The sequence below is a fragment of the Macaca thibetana genome, chromosome 7 (assembly GCF_024542745.1).
Source record: "Macaca thibetana thibetana isolate TM-01 chromosome 7, ASM2454274v1, whole genome shotgun sequence".
In the NCBI taxonomy this organism is placed as follows: domain Eukaryota; kingdom Metazoa; phylum Chordata; class Mammalia; order Primates; family Cercopithecidae; genus Macaca; species Macaca thibetana.
The window spans coordinates 50,491,562-50,512,669 of NC_065584.1; the positions used below are offsets into that span (position 1 = coordinate 50,491,562).

At 35.3% G+C, this 21,108-nt stretch overlaps 2 protein-coding genes across 2 annotated transcripts in view; one reads left to right on the top strand and one right to left on the bottom strand.

The window, feature by feature from the left end:
* Positions 1–21,108, bottom strand: part of NAA30 (N-alpha-acetyltransferase 30, NatC catalytic subunit) — an 834,104-nt gene that overhangs the window by 161,128 nt on the left and 651,868 nt on the right. The window lies entirely within an intron of this gene.
* EXOC5 (exocyst complex component 5) overlaps positions 1–21,108 on the top strand; it is a 65,568-nt gene that overhangs the window by 23,550 nt on the left and 20,910 nt on the right. The window contains exons 4-12 of the mRNA XM_050799723.1: positions 1,706–1,900; positions 6,065–6,129; positions 8,253–8,281; positions 9,798–9,907; positions 11,573–11,617; positions 11,723–11,863; positions 13,187–13,269; positions 14,213–14,422; positions 16,075–16,222. Coding sequence (XP_050655680.1) covers positions 1,706–1,900; positions 6,065–6,129; positions 8,253–8,281; positions 9,798–9,907; positions 11,573–11,617; positions 11,723–11,863; positions 13,187–13,269; positions 14,213–14,422; positions 16,075–16,222 — 1,026 coding nt within the window. The remainder of the gene's footprint in view (positions 1–1,705; positions 1,901–6,064; positions 6,130–8,252; positions 8,282–9,797; positions 9,908–11,572; positions 11,618–11,722; positions 11,864–13,186; positions 13,270–14,212; positions 14,423–16,074; positions 16,223–21,108) is intronic.

Genomic DNA, 21,108 nt, shown 5'->3' on the forward strand with positions numbered 1-21,108 from the left:
GGCTGGGCCTTATCTGGAATTTGATTGCCCTTTCTTTTTTTTTTAAGACAGAGTTTCACTCTGTCGCCCAGGCTGGAGTGCAGTGGTGTGTTCTTGGCTCACTGCAACCTCCGCCTTCCAAGTTCAAGTGATTCTCCTGTCTCAGCCTCCTGAGTAAGTAGGATTACATGCACATGCTACCACACCCAGCTAATTTCTTTTTGTATTTTTAGTAGAGATTTTGCTATGTTGGCCAGGCTTGTCTTGAACTCCTGACCTCAGGTGATCCACCTGCCTCGGCCTCCCAAAGTGCCAGGATTACAGGTGTGAGCTACTGCTACTGGCCTTGATTGCCCTTAGTGTAGTTTGGGATATTGTTTAGCTTTTCTGCCTCCCAGGGATCGTTAATTCTTTAGTGTTAGGGATTAGCAAACTGATTTCTGCTAAAGTTTCAATTTTTAAGATTGCTTTACTTAAACATATGCGGCTATGAGAAATAAGGCAGTAATTTAAGGTAAGGAATGCATTTTTAAGTAGTTAAGGTCACAGTTTCCAAACACTTCTAATGCAGTTTTTCCTTGCTAGTAATAATAATTTAATAGTTAAGCTAATAAACTCTGGAACCAGTCTGCCTGAGTTTTAGTTTCAGCTCTGCCACTTATGAACTGTGTAATCTCAAGCAATTTAAACTTTTCACGACTCAGTTTTTTTTAAATCTGTAAAGTGTGTTGTTGAGAGTATTATATAAGTAAATACATGTAATATGCTTAGTACAGTGTCTAGTGTAGCACAGAGAAAGTCCTCAATAAATGTTTACAGCTCTTCCCCACCTCAGTTTAAGGTTGGAAAAAAGTCCCATACTAGATTATCAGCAATTCTGCTGTTGGCAATTACAAGGCATTCATTGCATTCAATTTCGATATGCCACAGGACAATCAGTGTACCCGGGTAGAAGGGAAAGAATATTCTAGAAAGTAATATACCTTTGCCTTAGTAGAATAATTGCTACCTTTCTGTTTTCAAAATTGGGAAAGAACTATTTTACTTTATATATAAACATCACATTTTAAAATATTTAAAATAAATAGGTATATTTTACTACTGACTTTTTTTTTTTTTTTTTTTTTTTGAGGCAGAGTTTTGTTCTGTTACCTAGGCTGGACTGCAGTGGTGTGATCTCAGCTCACTGCAACCTCTGCCTCCTGAGTTCAAGCGATTCTCCTGCCTCAGCCTCCCAGCTAGCTGGGGTTACAGGGCCCACCACCACACCCCGCTAATGTTTGTATTTTTAGTAGAGAGTGGGTTTTACCATGTTGGCCAGGCTGGTCTCTAACTCCTGACCTCAAGTGATCTGCCTGCCTCGGCCTCCTACTGACATATTTTTTACTCTTTTCAGTTTAGTTAGCTAATTGTTTTCAGAATCATTATTTGGGACTAAATGGTGTTGAGTGTTTTGTTAAAACAGGATGAGGAGTAAATAGCTTTTTTTGTTTGCTTTTTTGTTGATTAATGTACTCATGATAAATATTATTTTAATAGTTAATGGTATAAAAGTTTGCAATTTGGTTAACAGATTTTCAGATCATGTCACACTAATGAGCATGAATTTTGTAGATCATCTCATATATATCTTCCGTTATCTTTAGTTAGTAGCAATAAGATTAGTAGTTTAGATTATAAACTGAGCACACTGATTGTATTTTATGCTTATGCACATTTTTCCTAGGTTGCCTTCCAACATTTCCAAGAACTAGATGAGCACATTAGCTATGTAGCAACTAAAGTCTGTCACCTTGGAGACCAGTTAGAGGGGGTAAACACACCCAGACAACGGGCAGTGGAGGCTCAGAAATTGATGAAATACTTTAATGAGTTTCTAGATGGAGAATTGAAATCTGATGTTTTTACAAATTCTGAAAAGGTAAGTACTGTCAGAGGATAAAACCAAATCACAGCATTAATAACAGTGCCCTAATTATGAACTGCACTAATTGCTTTCCAGAGTTAGACTTCAAATCACTGAGAAGCTGACTTATTAAAAGCTTTTATTGTTCTGAAACGTAAACTAATACAGTCACTTGTAGATTGCTGATGAAGTGTTAATATTGAGATTTTTAATTGGGTTTCCTGGCATTTTTTTAAATGAATTTTTTTGTGGCTTAAAAATGCTGTGGTAACTGTGTTCATAAGTATCTCTTTACCATACATTTCTTTCAATATTAACAGAATTTCTGTAGTCTTTAAATAGGGACAGTCTATTGGGTGGTGGTGGGGTGGTCTGACCTAAATCATTGATAAGCTGAGATGCTTTTCTGTAAAGGAAGAAGGAATTCAGAACTTCTGGTTTTTATTACTTGAATAAAGATCTCTTATAAATAATTAAAGCAGTTTGGACCAAGGAGAATTGAAAAAATTCTGAATTAATTGTTTATGTTAATCCTTTTCATAGCACTCGTCACTTACTCCTGGTCTAAGGGTACATGGTATTGGTTGCTCTGCAATCTTGAAAGAAGGTAATTTCGCTCACTTTCTTTCCCTCAGGGGAAAAAAAAACAAAATGTGTGAGAAAATGGACATTCTTATGGATCTTAGGTGTACATAGCAACATTGTCCACTCATATTGAATACAGTCTTCCTGAATTATTCCAGACTTACTCCATAGAATATTTCAGATATTGGAATGTAAAAGCTAAGTATTATTGACACTCACTTTGAATTAAGCAGCACTTTTTTAATATAACTCTATAGGGTTATAGAATTTATAATTTTTAGAGTTCTTTGGAAAATAGTTATGTGTGTACAGATAATTCCTCTAAAGAAAAGGCGTTTTTGAAAAATTTAGTATTTTGAGTACAGGTGGTTTTTTGGTTATAAGGATGAGTTGTTTAGTGTTAAATTCTGAGATTTTAGTGTACCTGTCACCCAAACATTGTACACTGTACCCAATATGTAGTCTTGTATCCCTTATTCCCCTCTCAACTTCTGCCTTTAGAGTTCCCAAAGTCCGTTATATCACTCTGTATGTTTTTTTGTCCTCATAGCTTAGCTCCCACTTGTAAGTGAGAACATGGTATTTGGTTTTCCATTCCTGAGTAACATCATTTAGAGTAATGGCCTCCAGCTCTCTCCAAGTTGCTACAAAAGACATAATTTTGTTCCTTTTTGTGGCTGAGTAGTTTTCCATGGTGTAAATGTACCATATTTATCTTTATCTGCTCGTTGGTTGATGGGCACTTAGGTTGGTTCCGTGTATTTGCAGTTAAATTAATTTTTGGCCTGGTTCTACCAGTTAGCCATCCTTAAGAACTTATGTAGTATTAGATTGCCAATTATTAGATAAACTCCTAGCTATCTCAATTTCTGGACTCTGTACCAGTCACCTTCCCAATGGAAAGAAAAGGAGAAAGCACCCACAGAGCTAGACCAATGTGTGATTGTAGGAGGAATTAGAATGGGTTAAGATATCAACACATCATATTCTTTTTCTTCTCGCCCCCTAGTCATTTTTGTTTTTTTTAATTGTTCTCTTTTAGAATCTTGGCTGGGTGTGGTGGCTTAGGCCTGCAATCCCAGCACTTTAGGAGGCTGAGGCAGGATGATTGCTTGGGCTTTGAAGTTTGAAAGCAGCCTGGGCAACATGGTGAAACCCCGTCTCTACAAAAAAAAAAAAAAATACATATACATATGTGTATAGATGTGTATATATATGTATGTGTGTATATATATTAGCTGGCCGTTGTGCCACACATCCATAGATCTAGCACTCAGGAGGCTGAGGCAGGAGGATTGCTTGAGCCTGGGAGGTTGAGGCTGCAGTGAGCTGTGACTGCCACACTGCACTCCAGCCTGGGTGACAGACAGACCCTGTCTCAAGAAAAAAAAAAAAAAAAAAGGAATCTTCTCATATTCTGGGGGAAAAAAACCCTATTATTTGTTTACCTCTGTCCTTGCATATATGTTGTTTTTTGTTTTTTGTTTTTCTTTTTTACCTAGAGTGACAGCTTACTGTACCTCATGTGGATAATACTTGATGACTGTGATTATCTTTAACACTATTAGCAAGGGTAGTCTCTCACCTCGCCCAAATATCAGTAACTATTAGAATATAGTTTTGACAGCTTTTGTTACCTATTGTTGTAGTATGTTTTAACTGACTAAATGTCATATATTGTAACCTTAAGAGATACCTGTGCTTTACACAATTTCTATAAAATAATTTGCTATGGAAATTCAATATAAACAAGTGCATTTACCTCTATTCTACTTAGTACATTAAACAAAGTTTGCAGACAGCACAATGATGATGACAACTTCTTAAAAGAACATGAGCAAACTCCTTATGGAAGCATAGAGCAGGCTATATGCCTAGTATATTATTTCTGAAGGGGGTATTGGTGAGGAGAAAATGATGGACTTTACTAATACAACTAAATGGCATGGTGAGGACAGATACTGCAGTAATATTTGTGCCCATATACAGCAGAACAGAGTGAGTGTTTGGTAGTTGAAAATGACAGTGACCTGCTGACTAGGAGAAAAGAGATGACTGAAGCAGAAATGCTATATTCACTATAATTTGGAGCAAGAAGGGAGAAGAGGGTCTGCTGTTGTTATTCACAGTTGTTTGTCAGAGTTGATATGCCTACTTAGAAAAATCTATATTGGGCAGGGCATGGTGTCTCAAGCCTGTAATCCCAACACTTTGGGAAGCCAAGGTGGGCAGATCACTTGAGGCCAGGTGTTCAAGAGCAGCCTGGCTAATATGACGAAACCCCATCTCTGCTAAAAAAATACCAAAATTAGCCGGGTGTGGTGACACATGCCTATAATCCCAGCTACTTGGGAGGCTGAGGCACGAGCGTTGCATTAACCCGGGAGGCAGAAATTGTAATGAGCCAAGATCATGCCACTGCACTCCAGTCTGGGCGACCGAGCAAGCCTCTGTCTCAAAAAAAAGAGAAAAGAAAAAAAATATATATTGATGTTCTTAGCTCTTCCTTCATATTTATGAGTCTCACTGTCTTTTCAAATGTAAAAGAAAATGAATCTTCATAAAGTGAATTATTAAAATTGTGCCAAAGTAAAACTGAGAACTAATTTGAAATTTAAAGAATAAATGAACATTATATAACTCCCCTACACTGTTGTGTAAATAAGCACAGATATCTGCATTAAAGAATTTTAGAACTCTTGCCTAAGTTCCTTACTTCCACAACTTGAATAAATATACACATTTCTGACTGGACTCGGTGGCTCACGCCTGTAATCCCAGCACTTTGGGAGGCGGAGGCGGGTGGATCACCTGAGGTCAGGAGTTCAAGACCAGCCTGACCAATATGATGAAACCCCATCTCTACTGAAAATACAAAAATTAGCCGGGCATGTGGCATGCGCCTGTAATCCCAGCTACTTGGGAGGCTGAGACAGGAGAATCACTTGAACCTGGGAGGCAGAGGTTGTAGTGAGCAGAGATCACGCCATTGCACTCCAGCCTGGGCAACAAGAGTGAAACTCCGTCTCAAAAAAAAAAAAAGAGAAAGAAAAGAAATATACACATTTCTATATTATATTTCATCATGGGGCTTTACATTAAACTTTATCTTTTCTTTTAGAACAAGTGTTATAAATTCATATGGTCAGTAAATGACAGGCATTTAGCTTAAAGTAGGATATATGTGGCAGTATACTCTAAATTATTTTTATAAATCTTGTTTATCCTTTTCGGGTTCATAAACTTAGAATTCTGAGATTTACACTTGGCTTTCAGCAAGCAATGATTTGAATTTCTTTAGAATAAACTTGAACTATGGGTTTCATTGGGAAGGGATTATGGCATCAAAAAAAATCACAGAATTTCAGTACCAGAAAGATAAATGTTTATATTTTATTGACTAATTATTGATAACACCCCAAATGTATTCTTGTTGCTCATAAAGTTTTATTTGTTGTGAATTTTTAAAGGAAATTTTTTTAGGGAAGGGACTGTGGGCATTTGCAGGGAGATATTACTACTTTCAAATACGTAATTATTTTTTGATATGCCTAAAAGTTTTTTAAATTATTGCTTTTATTTATTTTTTAATAGATAAAGGAAGCAGCAGACATCATTCAGAAGTTGCACCTAATTGCCCAAGAGTTACCTTTTGATAGGCAAGTTCATTTCTCAAGAGCTAATTTGAATGTATGGTATAATTTATAAAATAAAATTGTGTCTTTTCCTGTATGATTTTCTTTGCCAGTTAATTAAACAGGAATTTATTGAGCACTTGCTGGTTCATTTACTTGCTAGTTTATTCACTTTGTACAAGATGCAGTGTAAAATAATTTATTGAAAAAATACAGTCTCTTCTTAATATCTAAATTTAATGATAGGTCTTGAAATAATTTCAATCCCTGTCTTCTGAAAAAAATTTGATGGAGAATTTTGAAATCAACTGAGGTAAAATTTGGATTTTCACATTTTGGACTTTGGGAAGCAGGTAGACGATAGAGAGAACACTTCCTATTTCTTGATGAAGGTTCTTACGCTTTTGGAGGCCTTGGACACCTTTGAAAAGCTGATGAATGCTATCACCTTTCTTCAGGAAATTAAGATACACACAGATTATTGTATACAATTTCATGGTGTTTTAGACTCTAGCCTATCCACAGAACTCTTCCTAGGGACTTCACATTAAGAACCCCTTTTTTTTTTAAATACAAGGCCCCAGAGCCATTACTAAGTTAGATTTCATCCTAAAATAAACTGTCCACTGAGAAGGAAATTTTTTCATGATTTCTTCTAGTGATGGAATGTCAGACTCTTTAATAAACTCTTGGTAAATTAGTACTTCCTCCATGTGAATATTTGAAAGAAATATGATTTACTATATTACAAATGATACATATTAATAGACATGTTATTTTGTTGATACTTGAAGATCTTCAGGAACAGATGAAGTATGGACATATTGCTATACTTAAAGCTTAACCATTATCTCCCAAACATGTAATGAATTCCCCCTAAAAAATGTGTCTGTTTTATTCTCAACTCTGATTATCATGAAGAATTAGCAATAATGATGATCTGTCATTCTTAATAATAATCTGGCAGTTGCCCAGCATTATGATTTAACTTATTGTAATAATTTTTAAAGCCACCCACCAAAACTTCTCTTTAACTTTATCTCATTTCAGAATTGAACTATTTACTTAAATGGGTAAAATATCTAGCTCAAAATAGGCTCATAATAATTATTGACTGCATTCCCCTCCCCTGTCTTCATTCTATTTTTCTACTGCAGAACACACTTTCATATATAAATATATATTTATACACACCCACACCCACACACACACACACTCATATTCACCACCACTCAGGAACATACTTCTCTTATGGTTTTGCTTTAGCCTCTTCACCAAGCCTTGGAGTTGAATATATATCCTAATTAGATTCAGTTTTTTTTCACACAGATTAATATGGCCTTATATGTGATCTGATCTACTGTGACTTTGATACATCATTTTTGTATAACAGTCTAGATTTTTATTTCCTTCTTCATTTGTCTTTGGCATCTCTTTTGCCAGCCACTTTCCTCTCTCTGCAAACAATTGCACACAATCTTAAAACATTTCTTTTTCATGCTATGCATTTCAATTAGATATTTGAACCTTGAAAAAATTCTACTGTGTGGTATTTTAGTTTTTTAATTTGTAAAGATCGAATGGCTACTCTGCTAGGCACATTGCTGGGTCTTTTTATCTTTTGTCATTAATACATCATTATCATATAGTATATTATTTGATCATCTTTTTCTTTTGAATAATAATGATTGAACTTTATTTTTAAAAATACCAACCATGGGAGTGGGGAGGGAGACAAATAATAAAGTGTGTTTAAAATGCCAGCAAATATAAGTAAGAATAGTAAGTCAGTTTTGGGACTGGCTGGGTTGTTAGTGTCTTATGCAGAGCAGTTGATTCTTTAAAAAGAGAATTGATTTTCAATGTAAATTTCCTAAATGAGAACCAGCTACCCCATCTGAATTACCTACATTAAGTTCTATCACCTGGCATGCTTCCTATCGGTATTCTCTCGTCTGATTTGGTCTTTTTTCTTTTTACAATAACCTTTTAACTTTATAATGGTTTTGGATTTACAGAAAAGTTGCAAAGATAGTCAGATGGTTCTCATATACCCTGCATCCATTTTCCCCTTTGGTTAGCATCTTACATTGCTATAGGATGTTTGTCACAACTAACAAACCTTGTCGTTGGTTTTTGTCTTTCAGATTTTCAGAAGTTAAATCCAAAATTGCAAGTAAGTGATGTATTTATTTTACCTTTTTTTAATAAGTAAAAAAACTACGTGTGTAAAAATAAAACAAATAGCAAAAGGAGAAAAAGCAGGAACAATGTCATCTTCCTACCCCAGTAGGCCACTGCATAGAAGATCCCTGAGTTTGATTTCTCTTCCCTGAAAACAACCATTACCAATTTTTTGGATATTCTTGCAGAATAATCTATGGATATACAAGCATAAGACATAAATTCCATATATGTGTGTGTGTACATGTATATGTGTGTGTATAGATATTTATATGTACTTCTCTCCTCATTTATTTTTAAATAATTGCTACCATACTACATAAATAGCTTTATGCCTTGCATTTTTAATTTAACAGTGCATTTTGGAAATTGTGTGCTTTCCATACATCTCTCTCTGAATAAGATTCTCTTTTTTTTTTTTTTTTTAAAGATTATGTAAGCATTTCAGTATCTGTTTAACTCCTTACATGATTAGTTTGGTTCTTGCCAGTCTTGGATTTTATTTTAGGTTAGATCATTCTAGGTTTTTGAAAAGACCACTAAATTTGCAGGCTCTGTGGTAGCCGGGGTCACTATTTAGAGTAGGCCACTGCAAAGAGGATTCAAAGATTCATCTGTATTCCCAAAAAGTCTTAGAATAAGGGTGACACAGCTAGTTAGACTTCCTGGGAATATTTTTGATCACAATAGATTAGTGTGAAGTTCAGGTGTTCATTGAGAACCATACTAGCCTCAAGAATATAGTGAATAGGGCCGGACATGGTGGCTCACACCTGTAATCCCAGCACTTTGGGAGGCCGAGGCGGGTGGATCACCTGAGGTCAGGAGTTCAAGACCAGCCTGGCCAACATGGTGAAACCCCATCTCTACTAAAAATAGAAAAATTAGCCAGGCATGGTAGCGGGTGCCTGTGATCCTAGCTACTTGGGAGTCTGAGGCAGGAGAATCAGTTGAACCCAGCAGGTGGAGGTTGCAGTGAGCCGAGATTGCGCCACTGCACTTTGACTGGGTGACAGATAGAAACTGTCTCAAAAAAAAAAAAAAGTGAAAAAAATATAAATACTGCATATTATCAGGATGAAATTTGGTGTTCAGTCATCAGTCCACTATAGTTCAAGGTAGAGGCATCAGAACTCTAGTAAAGAGTTCTGTAGTCCTCTTCACCCTTTCCATATGTAGGATTTTTCATGTGCGTTGCTATCAGAAATAGCATCTGGAGGATTTTTTCCAGTTAGCTACTGGTTTAAGTAACAATGGCATATGACAATCAGACTCTGGAAACACTCAGTAGTTTTGCCAGTTTGGAAGTTTTTTGTCTTGAAAATATAGATTTATATGCCACAGTGTATTATAGGGGCTAGGTTCACTGCCTATAATCTCATTAGTTTTTGTAATTCCTTCAAAATAAATTTATGTTCATAGTCATTATATTTGTAAATAATGTAGATACTGTTAAATGACGTGGATGCCTTGTATGCTTCAGTGTAGCTGAATGACTTTATTTTTAGGTAAATACCATGATTTAGAATGCCAGCTGATTCAGGAGTTTACCAGTGCTCAAAGAAGAGGTGAAATCTCCAGAATGAGAGAAGTAGCAGCAGTTTTACTTCATTTTAAGGTAAATACTAAGAATTAAAAATGAAGACTAGTGTTCAAGGCTATGGAAATTGTGTAAGTTCTATATATTATAGTTTCTGACTTCCCCCATCATTATGTAACTATATCACAGTGATAATTTTCATTGTTTTGAGTAATTTGCACAGTTTATACTCTGTAAATGGTATTAAATGTTATATATTTAATATTTAAGGTTTTATATTCAATATTAATATTGAATTAAAATTAATTGATCAATTACATATTGGTGAATTTTTGTAGTTTGATAAAATCATACTGTCTGCCTTTTTACTTTCACATATTATGATACAGGTGAAAAGAAAGAAAACTTGACTGTAAATATCTGGTAGAATATAGGAACCAGAGAGTAGATGGAATATGACTAGTAAGAGAGTTAAATCCAGGGGACCTCAGGACCTTGTATTACAGAATTGTTTTCCTAGAATTTGAACTGGGGAGAGAATCCCTGTGTAGGAGTGTATTTCTGCAAAGAAAGTGCTTAAAGAAATGGTTCTTCCTTCAGTCTGTTTCTTTGATTTGTATCAGATTAGGGAAAGGGAAGCCTATTTGTTGGACTTTTCATTTTGGTAAAATCTGAATGAGTATTGAGAATGGCTCTTGAGACAGTAGTGCACTTCATATTGCTTTCCTTACTGGTTTTTATGTATGATTTATTAATAGGCAAAAATCTCATTATAGTGAGCTTAATGACAAATTAGTTTGTTTTAAACACATTTTATTAAAATAGATTCAGTTTAAAAAGTAAATTTCCAAACTGCCAGCTGAATACAACTGTCCAGATTCTTGCAAGGAAAACTAAATGCTAGAGAAAGGCCAGGCGCAGTGGCTCACGCCTGTAATCCCAGTACTTTGGGAGGCTGAGGCGGGTGGATCAGTTAGCTCAGGAGTTCGAGATCAGCCTAGGCAACATGGTGAAACTCTGTCTCTACAGAAAATACAAAAATTAGCTGGCGGGGAGGCGTGCGCCTGTGGTCCCAGTTACTCGGGAGGCTGCGGCAGGAGGGTCGCTTGAACCTGGGAGACAGAGGTTGTAGTGAGCCAAGATCACACGATTGCACTCCAACCTGGTGACGGTAGTGAAATCCTGTCTCAAAAAAAAAAAAGAAATACATATATATGTATATATAGACACACATGTATATACACATATATATGTATATACACACGTTTTAATATATATAAATATTTTTATATGTATATAAGACACATACATATATATATGTAAAACCTTTTCCCAAGACCTTGACTGTGTGTGTGTGTGTGTGTGTGTGTTTGTGTGTATGCATGTGGGTGGGTGGGTGTGAGTGGGTATGTTTTGGAGTTGGAGGAGATGGCTAAAGAATGATCATAGGACAAAAATCACTCTAAAGAACTCAGTTACATACTTCATCTTTCTTGTTTCAGTCTAAAGTTCAACAAGGATATGTACCAACTGATAAATTTTATCATAGAAAGTGACTAGGGAGACGATAACTTTATCAAGTTATTGGTTTTCTACAGTTAATTTTATTTAAGTCCAACAGGTGTTGCTATCAGCCATTTACTGGTAAATAGACATAGCTTTATGACATATAACACTTCTTTTATTGAAATACTAATTATTATAATTGAACCAGAATAATAACAACGTGTTTCTTCCTTGTAGGGTTACTCCCATTGTGTTGATGTTTATATAAAGCAGTGCCAGGAGGTAACGTAACAGTACACTTTATTGGATATTATTTTTTGCTAATTTGGTGTTTTAAAATCATTTAGAAATTATATGTTCACTGTGTAAAATGCCTCTGCTGTTTAGGGTGCTTATTTGAGAAATGATATATTTGAAGATGCTGCAATACTCTGTCAACGAGTGAACAAACAAGTTGGAGATATCTTCAGTAATCCAGAAACAGTCCTGGCTAAACTTATTCAAAATGTATTTGAAATCAAACTACAGGTAATTTTAGATAGTAACAAAGTAAATAGTTCTTAAGGCAATATGTAATTTTTTTCCTGTATTTTAAAAGTATTTTTAAAATTTAGTTTACTTAGGTAATGACCTTAGAAATAGTAATCTAGTTAAGGAGAAAGGAATCCTCATGCTTTTTAAAAAATGTTTTGTTATCCACCAAGAAGAAAGTGCTAATCAGTAAGTATTATCAGAGAACACGCATGAAATTTGTGTAGTATTCGTAGTAGTAATATAATATATTGTGGTAAGATAGCCTTGAAGACTTTTCTTTTTTTTGGTCCCTGCCTTCACCAATAGATGTCATTTGTGAAACTGAACAAGAATTCCAAGAGTAGTCTGTAGAATTTTTTTTTTTTCTTCTTTTTTTTGAGACGGAGTCTCTCTCTGTTGCCCAGGCTGGAGTGCAGTGGCCAGATCTCAGCTCACTGCAAGCTCCGCCTCCCGGGTTTACGCCATTCTCCTGCCTCAGCCTCCCGAGTAGCCGGGACTACAGGTGCCCGCCACCGCGCCCAGCTAGTTTTTTATATTTTTAGTAGAGACAGGGTTTCACCATGTTAGCCAGGATGGTCTCGATCTTCTGACCTTGTGATCCACCTGCCTTGGCCTCCCAAAGTGCTGGGATTACAGGCGTGAGCCACCGTGCCTGGCCCAGTCTGTAGAATTTTTAATAATATGGTACTAACATGAAAAGGGAAAACACAGAAATTCAATTTACCCACGTATCACTGTACTTTCAGATAACATTTCCTGAACTATGTTTACTACTGGATTAAACAACATTCAATAAATGCTTGCTTTTTTTAAATTTTAACACAATTCGGGAATTTTGATAGTGTTGTCATTCTCAAGAAGTGGGGATGTAATGTATAGCATTTCACACATTTACTAAGAAACCCTGTTTTATAGTAATGCCTATAGATGTCTGAAAGAACACTAGTATTACCTGGAGCTCAGTTTGGGAAATGCTGCTTTAAGGAATTGACTCTATTATTTGTACTCTCAGTTTTGTTTTTTGATCTACCTCACAGAGCAGAATAGGCCAATTTAAAAGGAAAGGTATTTCTAAATTCTTAATACTTATTCCTGAGACTGATATAGATCCTCTACAGGTAAATACGAGAAGCTGTAAAATTTAAAAACCTGTTTTAAAATATTTTATGATTGGTCTGTTTTCTGTACATTACCTTTTTGATTGGATTGTAAGTCAGAAAGGTTCAAAACTGTGGAGTGAATTTTAAAAGAATATCTTGAGAAGTTACAGAATTTAATGTTTGCCTAATTAACAGAATATTAACCTTTTTCTTTTAGAGTTTTGTGAAAGAGCAATTAGAAGAATGTAGGAAGTCTGATGCAGAGCAGTATCTCAAAAATCTCTATGATCTCTATACAAGGTAAATTTTTAATGATTAGAAAATAATAGATAACAGATTTTTTTATTTTTTTGATAGAAAATGAGGAAGTATTCAGGTATTTTTGAATAAGTTTGTCACCAGTTTACCTTTTAGCACTAAATGCTTAGCTGTATAGACTAGTTATTGCACAAGACTGTATTGTACAACATTCTTAATACATTAACTTGAGGAATTGGATGTTATGCTTTATCTTTTCTCTAAGCATTAGTGTACATTTATCTGCAGTCAAAACTTTAGAAACTGCAAAAGGAAGTGATGTAATCTTAAACGATAGTTTCAGCTCTAAGTCTTATGTAGGAACTTTTTTTGTGCTTTTATAAATGTCGGTGTTACTCTTAGAGATTATCTCAGAAGCTTCATATGGAGTTTTGTGGGGGTTTTTTTCTCTTGACTTTTCCCCACCCTATTACTCTTCTTCAGTGTCTTCATTTTGGGAGAAGGTTTTTCCAAAGTTACTGTAATGAGGAAGTCCATCTCAACAACAACACTGTTTTGACCCTATCTTCAGCAACGGGAAATAGAAAATTAGAGGGAAAGTCTACAAGGACAAAACAAAAGAGGGTGAACAGACAGTAGATCTCTCAGTACTCTGTTTTGGGTCACATGCGATGAATGGCATTAGACATACTTGAGGCCAGTCTGCCACTGTCGCCATTTCTGGACTAGTTCATTGCCTCACAATTTCTTTTCCTAGGAATTTGTAACAGTTCTCAAAACCATAAAGTTGTTCATAATATTTCACTGTACTTTTACATGTAACCCTGTAGAGTTGATCTCTGCATCGTAAGTACTCTCCTGGAGTTTAAGAAATGGTGGCTTAACATAAATCATTAAAGTCACATTGTAAAAATTTGTATTCCTTAATATTGTTACTATACCTAAAACATATATTAATCTTTTTCTCCCCCTTTTTCATGAAAAGAACCACCAATCTTTCCAGCAAGCTGATGGAGTTTAATTTAGGTACTGATAAACAGACTTTCTTGTCTAAGCTTATCAAATCCATTTTCATTTCCTATTTGGAGAACTATATTGAGGTGGAGACTGGATATTTGAAAAGCAGAAGTGCTATGATCCTTCAGCGCTATTATGATTCGAAAAACCATCAAAAGAGATCCATTGGCACAGGAGGGTGAGTATTTTTGTTAAATACTACTGTTAAAACTGAAGACATTAATAACTTCATTCTATTTGGGCAAATTTATCAAATGTTGACTATCATTAGAATTTTTTATGAAGAGTTCTTTTAATCCAGATTCTTATATTATTGATCAAATCTTGCTCTTAAACCACATGTTGAAATGACCTAACATAACATGATTAAAATGTAGGCCGGGTGCAGTAACTCGCGCCTGTAATCCCAGCACTTTGGGAGGCCGAGGTGGGCTGATCACCTGAGGTCTGGAGTTTGAGACCAGCCTGGCCAACATGGTGAAACCCCATCTCTACTAAAAACACAGAAATTAGCTGGGCGTGGTGGCAGGCACCTGTAATCCCAGCCATTCGGGAGGCTGAAGCAGGAGAATCACTTGAATCCGGGCAGCGGAGGCTGCAGTGAGCCAAGAGCACACCACTGCACTATGTACAGCCTGGGCGACAAAGCAAGACTCTACGTCAAAAAAAAAAGTAAAGCAGATATTTGTCAATAAAAAAATAATTTTTTAAAACTATCAAGCAGAACACTAGTAATATAAAAAGTTCCATAGTTTCTTTCATTTTTTTTTTCTAGATAGAATAAGTTCCAGGTTATTGACCAGAAAACACATCTTTTTTTTGTTACTGTTGCAGGTGTGAAAAAAATAGAAAATAGTTTGCAGTTTAAGTACCTTGAATTGGTGAGTTTTGTTCAGAGACTTTAGCATAAAAAAACTATTAAATGAATACCTTAAAGCCTGCAATTATTTACAGACTAGAAGAAAGTAACTTGCTCCAAGGATAGTTGGCAACTCAGCTACCAGGCTTTAACTGCCTGGAAACCAGATTCTAAAAAGAGACAGAATGACTTTGGTGGACTGAGAGTCCAGAATCCCCACACATATATATCCAAACCAGTTTCTTGTTTCCCATTTTGTTGTGTATTAAATAATGATTAGAGAGAGTTAAAATTAGTAGTAAGAGGTATACCTGAAAGGTAGTAGCAAGGAAGGGAAGAGAAAAACTAATGAGTAATAGGAATTTTGTGTGTGTGTGTGTGTGTGAGTTTACAGTAGTCTGGAGTTACATACCCTAGGAGCAAAAAAATGTCTAACCCTCCAAAGATACAGCAAAAAATGTCTAACCCTCCAAAGATACCCCATATAAGTGTTTCAGGTGACCCTCAGTAATTAAGAATAGCTAAATTATGTTTAATATATCTTCTTTAATATCATGAGTAAATGTGCAGAATCTTAAAATGACTTTATTTTAAAATTGTTAAACTTTTCAAGTTTTCTTTTTAAACAGGACTATTTAGTCACTTAGAATGCTAACCTGTTTGGAATAGCTCACTTTCTAAGGAAACCCAACAAGTTTTACTATTGAGTTAGAATTGTAAGGCTGAATTGTAAAGCAACTTCAGAAATTAGAAGTCCAAATCTACTCATTTATCAGATGAAAATCTTCCATTTGGAGATCAAGGCTAACTCTATTTCACAAAACTAGTTATTGGAATTAGAAATTAGGTCTCTTGGCTATTGGTCCATTTTTGTTGTTGTTGTTGTTGATATATACTAAGTTTGGAAGTACTCGAAGTTGAAATCTAAGTAAAATGTTTTCTTTTTTTCATTTTTCTTTATGATGTACTAGTATTCAGGATTTGAAGGAGAGAATTAGACAACGTACCAACTTACCACTTGGGCCAAGTATCGATACTCATGGGGAAACTTTTCTATCCCAAGAAGTGGTGGTTAATCTTTTACAAGAAACCAAACAAGCCTTTGAAAGATGTCATAGGGTAAGAGTGATTGTAAATTTATTTTACGTATACAATTGTTCCTTGATATCTGTGGGGAGTTGATTCCAAAACCTCCAAGGATACCAAAATCGTGGATGCTCAAGTCTGTTATATAAAGTGTGTAGTATTTGCATATATCCTGTGCACATCCTCCTTTATACTTTAATTCATCTCTAGATTACTTATAACTTTATATATGTTATTACATTACCTAGTGCAATGTAAATCTCCATAAATAGTTGTAACTTTAGTGTTTAGGGAATGATGACAGTACATCTTCAGTACAGATGCAACCATTCTCTTTTTTTTTTCTTAAATATTTTTATCTGTGGCTGGTTGAATCTGCTGATGCAGAACCCACAGATACAGAACTTACAGATAGGGAGAATTGACTATATAGTTGTGTGTTTTAAGTCTTACCTTGTTTTACTAAGATACAAATTTACTCTCTGATTAGGAACAACTATTTTTTGTAATAAAAGATAGGATTTTTGTTTTGGAGATCAGAATAATTTTAAAATTAGGAATAAATGTGAATTTAAATTCGCATTTAAAATAACTTTAAAGTTGACCAGATCAAATTTTTGTTATGTAAGATTAAATGAAGATGTGAAAAGGACAGTTAGACTTTTCTCTTGAAGAAATCGTGCATCAGGGAAAGAACAGTGTTTTAAGAGCATCAACATCAAAGGGAAAGAATGAAGATTTGGCTCCATTAAAACTTAGATTTTCTTCTCTAATAAACACAGTTTAGCAAAATAAACAGATAAGTCAGAGTGATAAGTAAATGATACTACTAGCAAAAGAGTGTATGAAACATAATAGTAGCCAATAATTTTATAGTACATAATATGTTCCAGACACTCTTTTTTTTTTTTTTAAGTTCTGGGTTACATGTGCAGAACGTGCAGGTTTGTTATATAGGTACACACGTGCCATGGTGGTTTGCTGCACCCATCAACCCCTCATCTACATTAGGTATTTCTCCTAATGCTAGTGCTCCCTTAGCCCCCCCACCCCCCCAACAGGCCCCAGTGTGTGATGTTCCCCTCCCTGTGTCCATGTGTTCTCATTGTTCAGCTCCTGCTTATGAGTGAGAACGTGCGGTATTTGGTTTTCTGTTCCTGTGTGTGTTTCCTGAGAATAATGGTTTCCAGCTTCATCCATGTCCCTGCAAAGGACATGAACTCATCCTTTTTTATGGCTGCATAGTATTCCATGGTATACACGTTCCACATTTTCTTTATCCAGTCTATTATTGATGGGCATTTGGGTTGGTTCCAAGTCTTTGCTGTTGTGAGTAGTGCTGCAGTAAACATATGTGTGCATGTGTCTTTATAGTAGAATAATTTGTAATCCTTTGGGTATATACTCAGTAATGAGATTGCTGAGTCAAATGGTAATTCTGGTTCTAGATCCTTGAGGAGTCACCACACTGTCTTCCACAATGGTTGAACTAATTTATACTCCCACCAACAGTGTAAAAGCATTCCTATTTCTCCACATCCTCTCCAGCATTTGTTGTTTCCTGACTTTTTAATGATTGCCATTCTAACTGGCATGAGGTGGTATCTCATTGTGGTTTTGATTTGCATTTCTCTAATGGCCGGTGATGATGAGCTTTTTTTCATGTTTGTTGGCTGCATAAATGTCTTCTTTTGAGAAGTGCCGGATACTCTTCTAAGCGTTTAAGAGAGTGTGGAGTGTGTGTGTGTGTGTGTGTGTGTGTGTGTATCTTGTTTGTATGTAGTTTACATACGGGGATGTGTGTGTGTGTGTATATATATATGTATATAAACTTATTTCATCATATAACCACCCTGTGAGGTTGTTATTTTGCAAATAAAGAACTGAAATACATGACTTTTAAGTAGTGGATTGAGAGTTGAGGCAGTCTTAATTATTTATGTTGATGTATATAATCTACATTTATATTGAGACTAAATTAAATTATACATGTGAATATAAATCAATAGAAAACAAGTCAAAGATACACATACACAGTTTGCAAAAAAGAAATGTAAATCACTAGTACAATACTCAGACTCACTAATAGGGAAATGCAACTTAGAATAAGAGAATTACCATCCCATTTTCATTAGGTTGGGATAAATTGAGAAGTCTGATGACCAAGTATTGTTAAGGAAGTGGAGCAATAGCAGTTGTCACACACCACCAACGGGAGTGAAATTGGTACGGTTATTTTGAGGATTAATTTGGCAATTTCTTAGAGAAACTCATAGGTTCATGTGATATGTCTAACATCATAACAGCAGTTTTTGTCATGGTGAAAAATTAAAAGCAAACTCTCAGTGTCTATCAAAAAGAGAATTGTTAAACTGATGTTTTTCATACAGTAGAAAACTATACAACAATTTAAATACATGAAGTAGAGTTACATGTATCAACATGAATAAATCTCAAAAATACTTAGTATTGGTATTACTGAATCATATGGTATTTTTTTTTAAGAAACTGCCAAACTAATAGTGTGTAGTGATATTTGATTATAGTTTTAGTTTTCATTTTCCTAATGCAGTGATGATTCATGTTGAACATCTTTTCATGTGCTTATTTGCCATCAATATATACTCTCTGGTGAAGTGTTTGTTCAAATCTTTTGTGCATTCTTAAATCAGTCATGTGTTTTCTTATTTTTTGAGCACTCTGTATTGTTACAATTTATCAGATGTGATTTGCACATTTTTTTTATGCCTGTGGCTTGTCTTTTTATTCTCATCAGTATTTCTAAGGATAGATGTTCTTAATTTTGATGACATCCAATTTAATAATACATTTCTGTTCTGGATGGTGATTTTGGTGTCATATAAGAAATCTTTGCCTAACCAAAGGTTACAAAGTTTTCCTCTTGTGTTTTCTTCTAGCAGTTTTATAGTTTGAGGCTTTATGTTAAGATGTATAATCAATTTTGAGTTAAATTATACAGTATTGTGAATCAAAGTTCATAATTTTACAATTAGGCATCCAGTTGTTTCAGTTTCATTTATTGAAAAAACTATCATTTCCCGGCTGAATTACTCTAGAACCTTTGTCAAAAAATCAATGGACCATTTATATGTGGGTCTGTTTCTGGACTCTTCTGTTCCATTGGTCTGTTTTTATGCCTGTACTATACTGTCTGAATTGCTGTAACTTTATAATAAGTCTTGAATCGGGTAGTGTAAGTCCTCTAACATTTGTATTATATCTTATAATAGCTTGTCCGTTTTTGAAAAAGTCTGAGATTTTGGTTGGAATTACATTGACTCCGTAGTTCTATGTGGGGAGAATTGACATATTTTGATGCCATTATAGTATATGTAAATGGTCTTTTTAAATTTTATATTTAATTTCTAGTTTAACTTAGTTGTTAGTATATAGAAATACAATTCATTTCTTTATGTTGCTCTTATATCCATAAGGAAATTCCTTGTGGGCCTCAAGATCTTTCCCCTAAAACAGTTTTTTTGAATTTCACCTTGGCAATGTAAATTGATAGCTTGTCTTCACAGTTGCAGGACAAAGGAGAGAACTCAAGTCATCCCTCAGCCCACCTAAGACAAATGCATATCTCATTGTTTCCTCTGTCCTATTGTTTGTGTAAAAATGTAGATTCACTGAGCCAGATTAAGGTATAAGTGATTATTCCTCTACCCACCTCTGACATGCAAATTGTATATTCAGTGAAAGGGTGGATCACACTTAGAATACAACTGTTTGTCTCTTACCTACCTGTAACCTGGAAGTACCTTCTTACCCCTTCAAGTTGTCCCGCCTTTCCGGACAGAACCAGTGTACATCACACCTATTGATTGATGTCTCATGTCTCCCTAAAATGGATAAAACCAAGCTGTGCCCTTACCAACTTAGGTGGGCACATATCAGCGGGACCTCCTGAGACTGTGTCACAGGAATGTCCTTAATCTTGGCAAAATAAACTTTCTAAATTGATTGAGACTTGTCTCAGATACTTTTGGGTTCAGCCCTGCAACCTAACTAAACTCACCTATTAGTTCTATTTGCCTTTTTTTTTTTATTTGTAGATTCCACTGGCTTTTCTGTATAGATTATCATATTATCAGCCCATAAATACAGTTTTACTTATTTTTTCCAATATAGATGTCTTTTATTTTGTTCTTTTGCCTTATTGCACTGGCCAGACTTCTAGTACAATGCTGAATAGAAGTGGTGAGAGTGAACACTTTGCTTTATTTCTGATCTTAAGAATAAATCATTTCGTCTTTCACCATTAAGTATGATACTAATTGGGTTTTTCATAGATGTTCTTTTTCAGATTGAGAAAATTATTTTATCCTACTTAACTATGAGGATTAGATGTTAGATTTTGTGCAAAACTTTTTTATTCTGTTAATATGGTAAGTTATAGTGGTTGATTTTCAAATGTTGGCCTTGCATTCCTTCTTTGATAAACTCCAATTGGTCATCAATTGACCTTTGACCTTTTGTCATATTTATATATTGTTGGATTAGTTTTGCTAAACTTTTGTAAAGAATTTTAACATCTGTGTTCATGAGGGATATTGGCCTTTTTTTTTTTTTTTTTTTTTGAGACGGAGTCTCACTCTGTCGCCCAGGCTGGAGTGCAGTGGCATGATCTCAGCTCACTGCAACCTCCGCCTCCCGAGTTCAAGCCATTCTCCTGCCTCAGCCTCCTGAGTAGCTGGGACTACAGGCTCCTGCCACCATGCCCAGCTGAGTTTTGTATTTTTAGTAGAGACAGGGTTTCGCCATGTTGACCAGGGTGATCTTGAATCTCTGACCTCAGGTGATCCGCCCGCCTCAGCTTCCCAAAGTGCTGGAATTACAGGTGTGAGCCACCGCGCCTGGCTTTTTTTCCTTTTTATGTCTTTGTCTGGTTTTAGAAT